Consider the following 13,458-nt stretch of genomic DNA (forward strand, 5'->3'; position numbering starts at 1 on the left):
AGAAACTTCGGACACTCAGTTGCCTTGACATTTTTCAGAGTAAGGCCAACGACGTCATGCATCAAGAGAGACAATAGCTAATTAACATGCTCAGCCGCCACCCTGTGGTCTGGGGTGTGAATTGCAACCTGTCAAAATGACAGATGGACTTCAGTTTTTTCCGTCACCGTTTTAAAAAATCGGTCAACGACGGAAAATATTCGGTTAACGCGACCCGGACATCGCCATTTTCGTGATGATAATACACACTCAGTGGGAAAAAAGTACTTTATTTCCGATTAATTAAACCTACCTAGACGCCAAGAACTGTATGGAAAAAAAAAAAAGTTGTCCAAGAGTTTAACGAATGCTATGCTAAAGCTACAAGTTACATTTAGTGTGTTATGCTCACTCAGCACAGATCTTTAAAGGCTAACGCAACATGGCATATTCTCTCAAGCCAAGATAAGAAAACGTCAATGAGCATTCAATAGTTCTGCGGCAAGGGAACGTGTTGCTCTGTAATTCACCGGCAAGCCACTATAGGGGTATGGCATTGTGTTTTTACGATTTTGGGTGACTGTTGTCGACTTCCTCTAGTTTTCTTCCGTTACACAACGGAAGATGGAACGCTTGAATGTGGATATTCACCTCATCAACATTCAACAACAAATGTTGATCATACAAATGTTGAGGCGCAGGCAACGCAGAAGACTGTTGTGGAGGTGGTCTGTCCAACTGTTGATGCCGCACAGAGACTGGCAGTCACATTCCAATTCTAGACTCGGGTGGTAGCCAGCAAGCTGTGGCGACTAGCTTCAAACTGGCGTCAAGCAATGTGTCCAGCGTTTTGTCTGAGATCTGCAAAGCATTGCGGACAGCCCTCTAGCCCGATTTTTTTGCCATGTCCTCCAACCAGCCAGTGGGAAGCCATAGCAGATTTCTGGCGGCTATGGAACTAGGAACTTGAAACTATGGAACAAGGCTATGGAAGCCTTGATGGTAAACACGTTATCGTAAAAGCAGTGTTTAAACTGTCTGTTGTTGAACATTAAACTTTAAAACAACTCTTTTGACACCAAATCTGTGCTTTATTCTTCATATACTTGAAGTGTAAAATGTAATTAAGTCAACGACTAAAAGCAAACATATGTACAAAATAAATGATAAGGCGCACCAACTAAAAATACGACATAAAGTGATCAGAAAAGCTGGCAGTGTTTGGCCCCCTGGGTCATTGCTTCATGTGGGCGTTCGGTTCCGAACACACACATACTTGTCTTGGAGGTTCTTCCATTTTTTAATGCATTAGCTGACCTACAGCCCCGTATTTTCAACAATCTCCTTACACGAATTGCTTACCGTTTGGCAATCATTACAATGTCTTGACGAAACATTGTACAGGTGGTCCTACTTGCAGACCTCTTCGATGATCCTCTGGTCGGCTTGGTCCATTTTTGAATGTAGCGCAAAAATGTTTGTAAATGGTGGCGATTTCGCACTGAACTGGAAAAAAAACAGTCTGAGAGGACCAATCACAGTCCATTTGCATCACATCACCATGCGTTGACGTAACGCGTAGTCAGAATTTGGTGGAGGAGCACGTCTGGCTACGGCGGAGAGTCGTAAATCGGGCCTGCCATGACGGCGTAGGTCTGCCGCAGAAGCATGACTCAGTCTGTGTAGGGCAGGGGCTCAGCACGTCACATGAGTGACATGACCAAACATTACTACGATGCAAGCTAATTACACATACGATAAGAAAATATCACACGTTGTGAATTTATTACGGAAACTACGGAACATTTTCATCTCATTCTCGTCTCGTCAGGCAAAAACTACCTTTCGTCTCGTTATGTTTTAGTCTCCCAAGACACGTTTTTAGCTTGTCATTGTCATGAAAAAAATTGATCGTCGACAAAATATTTTCGTTATCGTCATCGTTGACGAAAACAACACTGCATTGATGCTAGATTCTTTTTTCTTCTTTTTTTTCCCTAATCTTTGTGTAGCATGTTACACAAATGGAATATTAGCAAGAATCTGCAGTATTCATTGCTTCTCATCATTTTGCAGAGATCATTTTATTGGCTTTGGTGTTAACACCACCTCCCCTCCTTTGTTGTCTCCACCTTTTTAGCGCCACTTAGCACCTGAAATGTTCTTTGACATCTTTGGAATGGAGATCCAGGAGTTTGACAGGCTTCCCCTGTGGAAACGCAACGACATGAAAAAGAAGGCCAAGCTTTTCTAACTCTCACAGCAGCATGCGGACTCATGTACATTCAAACAGACCGTTTACAGGAACTATAATGTAGACTAGGCTTTGTTTTTCTACCTTCTGACATAAACTATTTTTGCTCCGACACTTCCTGAGACTGTGAGCTGAATGGTGGGACACATTAGATTGGCACAAGAGAATCAATTTCATGTTCAAAAATGACAAAGAATGAATGAAGAATAGGCTTATGGTGTTTGTATAGACAACGCTTGTTCTTTCTTGCTTTGCTTCCTTCCTTTTTATGCCCGTCGCTTCCTGCTATTTGTTTCTGTTGACTCCTGTGAAACATTGTAAGTGCAGTAGAACGTTATGACTTTACAGAATGTCCACGCTTGCAGCCTGAACATATGTCTGCTTTCCTTTGCTTGGACTGAAAAATATTTGGTCCAAAGGTTGCATCAATTGGCTCAGTGAGTCTTTGAATAATACAGTAGCATTCATTTAAAGAAAACATGGAGAAAGTGGTCAGCTAAACAGCAGAAACGCATGGTTAAGAACGATCCAAGCGTCTTCACTAAGCCTTTAACCTTGAGCCCTGCACATGGGAGTTCTCATTCAAGGAGGCTTCAAGAGAAAACCACCCCACTCATACACTTCTGATGTTTTAAAAGTATAAATCTTAATTTATTGCCATGCCCAATGTACAATAAAACACAAGTAGACAACACACCTTAAATAAACAAGCCTGTGTTTGAAAGTGTTGTTTAATAAATAAAAAATCGACACTGCCGTTTGTTGTGTTGGAAACAAAGCTTAAAATGATCATAAACCAAAAGATCCCTACCTATAAAAAGCTACTCAATGCCTTGTTTGTGTTGGCTTTTGTGTTTCTCCATCAAGCACCCACTGGGTCAGAGGTCATCAGTGAAGTTTTAATGCCAAAACAGTTGTTCAATATTAGGATTAACTGGTGCTAGAAAAAAAATGACATCATGAATTAGCTTCCAATAGCCTATAGAGGGATCACACTCCTCAGCCTCCCCGGTAAAGTCTGTTCAGGGGTGCTGGAGAGGAGGGTCCGTCGGGAAGACGAATCTCTGATTCAAGAGGAGCAGTGTGGTTTTCGTCCCGGCCGTGGAACAGTGGACCCCTCGAGGATGCATGGGAGTTCGCCCAACCAGTCTACATGTTTTTTGTAGATTTGGAGAAGACGTTCGAACGTGTGCCTAGGGGAGTCCTGTGGGGAGTGCTCCAGAGGTACGGGGTACCGAGCCCCTTGGAAAGGGCTGTTCGGTCCCTGTACAAGCGATGTCAGAGTTTGGTCCGCATTGCCGGCAGTAAGTCGAATTGGACTCCGCCAAGGCTGCCATTTGTCACCGATTCTGTACATAACTTTTATGGATGGAATTTCTAGGCGCAGCCGAAGTGTTGAGGGGTTCTGGTTTGGTGGCCTCAGCATTGCATCTTTACTTTTTGCAGATGATGCTGTGCTGTTGGCTTCATCAAGCCGTGGCATCCAACACTCACTAGAGCGGTTTGCAGCCGAGTGTGAGCGGTTGGGATGAGGATCAGCACCTCCAAATCCGAGACCATGGTCCTCAGTCGGAAAAGGGTGGCGTGCCCTCCCCTCGTCGGGGATGAGATCCTGTCCCAAGTGGAGGAGTTCAAGTATCTTGGGGTCTTGTCCACGGGTGAGGGCAGGAGGGAGCGGGAGATCGACAGGCGGATCGGTGCAGCGTCTGCAGTGATGCGGACTCTGCACCGGTCTGTAGTGGTAAAGAAGGAGCTGAGCAGAAAGGCGAAGCTCTCGATTTACCAGTCGATCTACGTTCCTAGCCTCAACTGTGGTCGGACCGAAAGGACAAGATCCCGGATACAAGCGGCCGAAATGAGTTTCCTCCGCAGGGTGTCCGGTCTCTCCCTTAGAGATAGGGTGAGAAGCTCGGTCATCCGGGAGCCGCTGCTCCTCTGCGTTAAGAGGAGCCAGTTGAGGAGGCTCGGGCATCTGGTTCTGATGCCTCCTGGACACCTCCCTGGAGAGGTGTTCCGGGCATGTCCCACCGACCGGAGGCCGGACAACCAGGACACGCTGGAGAGACCATGTCTCTCGCCTGGCTTGGGAATGCCTTGAGATCCCGCTGAAGGAGCTGTTGAAGTGGCTGGGGAGAGGGAGGTCTGGGCTTCCCAGCCAAAGCTGCTGCCCATGCGACCCAACCCTGGATTAAGCGGCAGATGATAATGAATTAGCTTTTAATATTAGATGCAGGACGATGATTCACACAAAAATTCAAGACTCAAGATTTACTCCATCAATAAATTACACACTAAAAAGCGATACCCCTTGTTCATGGCTTCTATCTAGATCTGATTTATGAGGCACAGCACGACAGTGTAATTTTCATTTTCAAGTCCTCTAAAAAAACAAATGCGACATAATATAAAAGTGAATAGCCGTATGTGTCCGTAGGGGAACATGATTTGTTGACTGATTTGAAATATATTGGGACAATTTGTCACCTCTCCTCAATAAATTAAAACACCACAGAGTTCCACCCTGGGTTTCATCTAGATGGTATCATGCATTCGAATATGCAAGTGGATAATGTTACAATTAGAGTATATCGGGAAAGCTGTAATGGAAAATATTACATGTTCAGGATTTGCACTATTCTCTCCAGGAGTTGTTAAAAAGTCATCAAGAAAGTCTTAAGATGCAGAAGGAGGTGGTGAAAGACAGACAGAAGAACCTGGCTGCAAAACAGTCTGAAATCAGTGTAAGTTAAATGTGTCCATCTAAGTCCCTAGAGCTAAAAGTTATTCACAAATTCAAAAAGCAGTAACTTTAAAAAAGTCATTTATCCTAACTTGGGGTACCTGTGGACAAGTGTTTGAGAATGCAACCTGTGGCCAAATCCACTTTACATAAATCGTCATTCACAACTGAAATAGCAAAGCACCTCCTAACTTCATGGTGTCTGTATGCTGTGTTAACTGCTGTGATGAGTTGAAAGCTGCCGTTTCTGTGTTAATTGCAATAAACATTTCTGTTATCTCAAAAAACATCAAATATTTTGTGATTTTAATGTACTTTACCAATGCTGTACCATAAACTGATGAGTGCTTGTACCTCAGAGAAAGTCTTCTGTGATAAAGGAGAGCATAATAAGAAAGCATCTGGAGATACAAGACCTCCTTGACCGGAACCTGAGGACCACGCTGTCGCACCTGGAGGTTGAGGAACAAGCTGCTGTCTCAGCTCTAGATTGGCTAATGGAGAAGGACTTACCTCTGATACAGGAGATTGAACAACAACTGGCTGCAATCACAGTGACACTGGACCACATGGACACTGGTGATTATGTAATGGTGAATAAACAAGAAATATATCCATTAAGTAAAATATGTGGTATTGAAAAGGAATTTATACTTTTTTTTACATTGTTGTTCTTGTTAATTTCTGCATATATGGGCAGAATTAGTTTGCTATCAAATCCCCATCAGAGCAGCTGGCCACAGCTGAAAATCATAATGGCCATGATGGAATGGAAGTAAAACTTTTTTCTACAGTTTGTCCGCATTAAACTCGGGTGAGCTGGAGCATACACCACAAGGGCGTAGGTTTGCATAGGGAGGGTAGGGACATAACACTACCAACTTTTCAGGATGTTCAAATTGTCCCCACCAGCTTTTAAGCAACCTTATTTGCATTATATAATGAGTTCAGTTACAGCGGTATGAAAAAGTATCTGGAAATTTTGGAATTTCTCACATTTCTGCATAAAATCACAATCAAATGTTATCAGATCTTTGTCAAAATCACACAGATGAAAAAACGGTCTGTTTTAACTAAAACCTCCCAAACATTTACAGGTGTTCATATTTTAATGAGGATAGTGTGCAAACAATGACAGAAGAGGGAAAAATAAGTAAGTGAACTATCACATTTAATATTTTGTGGCCTCCCCCTTTGGCACCAATAACTTCAAACAGATGCTTCCTGTAGCTGCAGATCAGTCTGTCACATCGATCAGAACTAATTTTAGCCCATTCGTCTCTACAAAACTGTTGTAGTTACGTCAGATTCCTGGGATGTCTGGCATGAATTGCTGTCTTTAAGTCATGCTACTGCATCTCAATGGAGTTGAAGTCTGGACTTTGACTTGGCGACCCCAGAACGTGTGTTTTGTTCTTCTGAAACCATTTCGAAGTTGATTTACGTCTGTGTTTTGGATCATTGTCTTGTTGCAGCATCCGTCCTCTTTTTAGCTTCAACTGCCCCGACAGACGGCCTCAGCTTTTCCTGCAAAACATCCTTATAAACTTTTGAATTCATTCTTCCATTAATGATGGCAAGTTGTCCAGGCCCTGAGGCAGCAAAACAGCCCCAAATCAAGATGCTCCCTCCACCATGCTTCACGGTGGGGAGAGGTGTTGATGTTGGTCAGCTGTTCCATTTTTCCCTCCACACTTGACGTTGTGTGTTACTCCCAAACAATTAAACTTTGGTTTCATCAGTCCACAAAATATTTTGCCAAAACTTCTTTAGCGTGTCCAAGTACCTTTTGCGAACATTAAACCAGCAACAATGTTTTTTAGACAGCTGTGGCTTTCCCGTGGCGTCCTCCCATGAACACCATTCTTGGCTATAATTTTACATATAGTTAATGTGTGCACAGAGGTATTAAGACTGTGCTAGTGATTTCTGTGAGTCTTTAGCAGACACTCTAGGGTTCTTTTTACCTCTCTGAGTATTCTGCGTCGAACTCTTGGCAATATCTTTGCTGGACGGACAGTCCTTGGGAGAGAAGCAACAGTGCCAAACTCTCTCCATTTGTAGCCAACTTCTCTGAATGTCGATTGATGAACATCCAGACCTTTACAGATGGTTTTGTAATTTGAGTGATCTTAGGACAAATGTTTATTTCTTGCATTCCTGGATTGTTCAAAGCTGTATGTTAGTATAATTTATGTTCAAATATTGCAATGTAAATTTGCTAGGTTTGCTCTCAACATTGGTAGGGACGATATAACAGCATAACCTGCGTGTACACTTTTTGCTGGGAATGGGATATTAATAAATCCAAACAGATTATTGAACGAGGGTCTAGAGCCACATTTCTCATGAATATGAACCTAATTAATTGATAAGCAAAATATATCTGTATTGACTTTTACTAACTTTTATGTGTATTGGTTCACGTGATACAGCGTTCGATTGAAACCTTTGTTTTAAAAACAACTAAAGAAACATTTTGAAGTCCGTTAGGGAGCTATCCAAGAATCAGCCAAATTCGGGGGGACAATGGAGCACACCTAGACTCAAAGTGAAGTATTGTAATATAAAAGTATTTGGGGGAAAAAATCATGAAAAAAAAATTGAGTTATCCAAGGACCGATCTATATCTGAGGCATCCAAAGTACTCTCATGAAATTCTGATGAGAGATTTCATTTCACTTTTTTTTCATGTCAGTGTCCCTCTGAAGTGGAACCATTCTTGGGACTTGCACTATGAAGCCACCGCGTTGCATTACGGTAATGCAAACAAACTAAATGAGGGTCAGCTAGCTTGACTTAGCAGTTCCTTGTGGAGGATGGCCTAACCGCAGTAGTTTTGTAGGTTATCAAGTTCACATAGATTAATGCTATGCTAACGCTGATGCAGGTCGGACTTTTAGTAGCAAAATTAGTGATGTTTCCCCCACTGCCACAACATTGATGTCTTTTTATATTACTTACAGTGGCTTGTTCTGGCCGAAAATTTTTTAATATCCCTCCTCTTCGAAGGGGGTGGAGAATGCGGCACGTTGTATTTCTGTCGGCGAGGTTGTGTGAGTCTGTGTGTGTCTGTGTCGCGGGAGGAGAGGGCAGGCGGTCAAGTCATCAGCCAATCAAAAGTGTGTTTGAGGAGGAAAAAAATGGACTGGCACATTCAGCAAGTGAAAACAGATAAATGTAAGTCTGAACATAATGAAAATGATTCACTTAATTATGGTAGGGTCTCGTCTATCCTTTAAACATATGGGAAGACAATCAAAATTACACTATAAATGAACTCATAATATAATGCAAATAAGGTGGCTTAAACGTTGGTGGGGACAATTTGAGCATCCTGAAATGCTGCTCGTGTTATGTCCCTACCATCCCTATGCAAACCTACGCCTTTAGGTAGACAGACATTTGCAGTGGATGTCCAATGTTTCCATTCATAAATGTGAAAAGCAGACATCCAAACTTCTAAATCTCTGGAGAAACCACTGGTGTGAGGTGGACTCCTTGTGTCCACTTATTGGAGCAGATACCCTAGTCAATGCGATTCCTCGGAATGGGGGTCATCATGTGCTCCACTACGTTGAGACAGTATTTACAGGATTATTGCATCACATTTTTAGGGAATGAGAGAAACTGCTTTTACTGAACATAATTAAAGTCACTCTCTCCATGATCTCATTGTACTCGCTTTTCAGCGAAATTACCTACATACATCAGTAAACCGTTCTTTGGGCAGTTACAATGTGTGCTGTTCATGAAAATAGGATAGGGTTTCTCAAATTTTTTAGAAAAATATATAGGACTATGCATAAGCGGATTTTAAGGGGGGGCCATCCCCCTCCCCCTGGTGGCCGAAAAGTGTCATTGCATTCAATTAACTTTCCTATATATACACAAAAGTTGTAAAGCAATAAAACTGCAACAAAAATGAATGAAATGAACAAAAAAATATATTTTTATAATGGGTCAAAATTATATTTTGAACAGATCATGTGACTAGCACCTTAGACGGTCATTTGCTTTGCATATAATTGGAAGAAAAAAAAAATAGGGGAGGGCAATTTTATTTTTCAAATGATTTTTTTTCTTTGAATCAAAATATTTATAACTTTTTTTTGGGATTGAATGATTTTACACAAATGTCCTACCCATAATATGGCCGAAACATGGATTGTTTCAATCAAAGAAAAAATTTCAATGAAAAGTTTCAAATGCAACTGTTTCAATCTCAAATAGTTTGTCGCATTCAAAAACTTTTTCTATGATTGAAATTTTTCTTTTTTTTGGATTGATTTTTCTTTTTGAAAATATATATATTTTTTGAAGCAGCTTATTTTTTGATTGAATACTAAAGACAAAAATGTCCTTGCCAAAATGTGTCCCAAACACAAATCAACATTACGTCAATCAAAAAAAAAAAAAAAAAAAAATCAAAGAAAAATAGCTTTCAAATGCGTTTTTTGTTTTTTGAGTTTCAAATTTATTTTTGCATTCAAACACTTTTTTTTTTATTTTTTATTGAAGCGACTTTTTTGGGTTGAAAATATAACCTCGCCGGCCACTTTATTAGGTACACTTGTCCAACTGCTCGTTAACACTTAATTTCTAATCAGCCAATCACATGTCGGCAACTCAGTGCATTTAGGCATGTAGACATGGTTTAAGACAATCTCCTGCTGTTCAAATCGAGCATCAGTATGGGGAAGAAAGGTGATTTGAGTGACTTTAAAGGTGGCATGGTTGTTGGTGCCAGAAGGGCTGGTCTGAGTATTTCAGAAACTGCTGATCTACTGGGATTTTCACGCACAACCATCTCTAGGGTTTACAGAGAATGGTCCGAAAAAGAAAAAATATCCAGTGAGAGGCAGTTCTGTGGGCGGAAATGCCTTGTTGATGCCAGAGGTCAGAGGAGAATGGCCAAACTGGTTCGAGCTGATAGAAAGGCAACAGTGACTCAAATAACCAACTGTTACAACCATGGTAGGCAGAAGAGCATCTCTGAATGCACAGTACGTCGAACTTTGAGGCAGATGGGCTACAGCAGCAGAAGACCACGCCGGGTGCCACTCCTTTCAGCTAAGAACAGGAAACTGAGGCTACAATTTGCACAAGCTCATCGAAATTGGACAATAGAAGATTGGAAAAATGTTGCCTGGTCTGATGAGTCGAGATTTCTGCTGCCACATTCGGATGGTAGGGTCAGAATTTGGCGTCAACAACATGAAAGCATGGATCCATCCTGCCTTGTATCAAGGGTTCAGGCTGGTGGTGGTGGTGTAATGGTGTGGGGAATATTTTCTTGGCACTCTTTGGGCCCCTTGTTACTAATTGAGCATCGTTGGAACGCCACAGCCTACCTGAGTATTGTTGCTGACCATGTCCATCCCTTTATGACCACAATGTACCCAACCTCTGATGGCTACTTTCAGCAGGATAATGTGCCATGTTATAAAGCTGGAATCATCTCAGACTGGTTTCTTGAACATGACAATGAGTTCACTGTACTCAAATGGCCTCCACAGTCACCAGATCTCAATCCAATAGAGCATCTTTGGGATGTGGTGGAACGGGAGATTCGCATCATGGATGTGCAGCCGACAAATCTGCACCAACTGTGTGATGCCATCATGTCAATATGGACCAAACTCTCTGAGGAATGCTTCCAGCACCTTGTTGAATCATGCCACGAAGAAATTGAGGCAGTTCTGAAGGCATGGTGTACCTAATAAAGTGGCCGGTGGGTGTATATTTTGATTGAAGCAACTTTTTTTTTTAAATTGAAGCAATTTTTTTTTGATTGAATAATAAAGACATAAATCTACCTCCATATGGCTGCACCCGGGGATACAGTTTTTCACTGGGGTGCTACATTGGCACGACACCGGCGGGTTTACCATATTCAATGGATTACGATCTTGGCAAAAATTATTGCCTTAGCAGCCTGATTTAGAATTCCCCACAAAAATGATGAGAAACAAAAAACGCTCCTTGTCAACTAATTATTATAAATATCCTTGTAAGCTAATTTTATTGTTGACACTGAGTTTTGGAGTCATCAACATGTTGTGCCCCCCCTGCTTCATAAGTCAAACTCCACCTATGGGACTATGCAGTGCCAAGTAAAATTCTATGGTCAATTTAGCATTGCTAAAGAGATGTATATAGCCTAATGGTAATTGAATATATACATTTCATTTTATTCTGAATTTCTTGCTTCTTCTCAGTCAGACCACCAAGGTGCAGGGATGATAGACAGGTATACACAGCAATTACAATGCAAACCATTCAATTAAATAACCATTTTCATATTACTCGAGTCTGTTTCGTTTTAACATGTTCTCTTTTTGTTCGACCTCCACTAGAGTTTCAAGTTTGCTCGATCGCTCAGAGAGTTGCAACGTAAGCTTGGACGACGCCAAAACTAAGCAGATTCTAAGCCACACTGACAACATGCTTCTGCTCGTCTCCTCCCTCACTCCTACGATGAAGAATCTTGTGAAAAGTTGTTAGTTTCAGTGCATGTTTAACTAACCGCAACTCAATTGTATATTTTCACTCAAATGATATAGAATGTGTATCTTCAGATTCCAGTGACGTGTGCTTGGATCCTGACACAGCCCATCCTAATCTTCTCATCTCTCCTAAAGGCAACAGTGTCACCTACACAGACACATGGAAGGAGCTTCCTGACAGCCCTTCACGCTTTGACGCCACTCTGAATGTCATCAGCTTGCAAAGCTTCAGCTTCGGCCGTCATTACTGGGAGATGGACGTCACTGGCAAGACATACTGGGAGCTCGGTGTCACTTATCCCAGTATTCAAAGGAAGGGGGTCGCTGAGAACTGCTGGCTGGGTCGAGGAGATGAGTCGTGGTGTGTGGAGTTTTTTAACGGGGAGTACACAGCATGGCACCGAGGGGTGCCGCGTCAGCTGCTTGTCACAAAACAGTTTTGTCGGATTGGAATATTTTGTAATTTCCTAGCTGGGACGGTGATGTTTCTGGGCGCGGATGATATGTCACCGCTATTCTGCTTCTGTGCAGGGAGCTTCTCTGACAGCCTCCACCTGGCCTTGTGTCCAGGCCACTCCCACAATGGAACAAATGCAAAACCTATTGTAATCTGCAGTGCAACATCTCCATCTCCGCTTGTTTAAATTTGTGCAAATCCCACAGATGGTGCTGGACAGTTAAACCTCCTTTCTATCTATTTTCTGCTGCCTGTTGTTGGTAAGCTGGAGCCAGAATTTGATCCAGAAACATTGTTTGTGAGCTAGGTGGAGTAACCATAGACTTCACTATCAGTTGGCAGGAAATGGGGGTGGAGGGTCGCTCCATAGGGGACCTATTTTCAAAAACTTCAAATTCAAATATTTTCAAAACCAAAGCTGCTAGCGACCTAAAACCAAAACAGGGATATGTGAGTCTCAATGAGAGGCAGCATCAAAAAATTCAAAGTCGTTCCCTAAAAAACCCCCAAACATATGATATAATTTTCTGCCCAAAATAGCAACTTTGTTTAAAATTTAGTGCAATTTTGACATTTTTTTTTTAACAAGTTTTTAACAGCTAATAAGTTACGTAAGTTTCACATAAGATACTTAATACTTGAGAAAAGCATGCAGAATCATCTAAATTTTACTCAACAAAGCAAATTTTGCATTTTTCTATATACAATCACAACTTATTTAGGTTGAATTCCGATGTCACTATTGACTCAGCACGTCTTGCCGGCTATCTGGCCCTCGTCGTGTTTAGATTGAAATGTTACATAGAATAAAACACGTAAATGCCAATTTTTTTTTTTTGTACGGACACAGAATTGTGTAAGTTTCTAGTTTTTTTGCCATAAAAATGGGCAGTTGGCTGAAAATTGCCCGATTATTAGAATGTAAAGTTTCGCTATTGTGTATGAATACAAAATCCAATATGGTGGCCATCACAAAATAAAGAGCTTTTTAAGTTGAAAATTCTAGTAAATAAATGCGTAAATCACTGAATTTCTATAGATATAAACGTAAAACTGTCTAAATTCTTGGTTAAAAGCAAAAAAAAAAAAAAAAAAAGGGCAGTTATCATTCATTTTACGTAAATATTTCAAGCTAGTTACGCAAATTTTTTCCATTCATTTCATTTTTTTTAACAACGTTTAATGCATGTTGCTATTTTATATAAAAATTACCTTGAATTCTCGACCAAATCACTCTTGAGACACCCCTGCCTTCTTGTATGCACTAAAACTTTGGTCCTGTTTCCACCTAAATCTGGCGTTAGAACGCAGCGTGTTTGAGTTTATCGCTGTGAAAGCTTTCACAACGCTCTGCCTGGCCGGCCCTCTACGGGAAGCCGTGGCGCAATGTCTGTTTGAGCTGTCTCGTCAATTGATGGTGAAATCTCTGGGCTAAACATATGCCTAATTGTTTCACTTCTGAGTAGTAAAACATTGCAAATAGTGTCATTTATTGTCTTATTTTCCTAACTTTGAAATA

The 13,458-nt window shown here is 41.3% G+C and overlaps 2 protein-coding genes across 5 annotated transcripts in view; both read left to right on the forward strand.

Annotated features, from left to right (window-relative positions):
- LOC130922993 (actin-binding LIM protein 1-like) overlaps positions 1 to 4,337 on the forward strand; it is a 188,646-nt gene extending 184,309 nt beyond the window's left edge. For 2 of the 4 annotated variants that reach the window (XR_009064639.1, XM_057848340.1), the window contains one exon: positions 2,120 to 4,337. Coding sequence is in view for 2 of the 4 variants with exons in the window: in XM_057848340.1 (XP_057704323.1) it covers positions 2,120 to 2,233 (114 nt within the window). In the remaining 2 variants the exon portion in view is untranslated. The remainder of the gene's footprint in view (positions 1 to 2,119) is intronic. The other 2 variants (XR_009064638.1, XM_057848341.1) reach the window with 2 other exon arrangements.
- A 574-nt stretch (positions 4,338 to 4,911) lies between these two features.
- On the forward strand, positions 4,912 to 12,240 carry LOC130923251 (probable E3 ubiquitin-protein ligase TRIML1). The gene is made up of 6 exons (XM_057848798.1): positions 4,912 to 4,978; positions 5,319 to 5,552; positions 6,374 to 6,376; positions 6,917 to 6,929; positions 11,288 to 11,475; positions 11,555 to 12,240. The coding sequence occupies exons 1-6, from the start codon at positions 4,912 to 4,914 to the stop codon at positions 12,124 to 12,126; spliced, it is 1,077 nt and encodes a 358-aa protein (XP_057704781.1). The 3' UTR covers positions 12,127 to 12,240.
- The last annotated feature ends 1,218 nt before the right edge of the window (positions 12,241 to 13,458 follow it).

Source organism: Corythoichthys intestinalis, chromosome 10 (genome assembly GCF_030265065.1).
Source record: "Corythoichthys intestinalis isolate RoL2023-P3 chromosome 10, ASM3026506v1, whole genome shotgun sequence".
NCBI lineage: Eukaryota > Metazoa > Chordata > Actinopteri > Syngnathiformes > Syngnathidae > Corythoichthys > Corythoichthys intestinalis.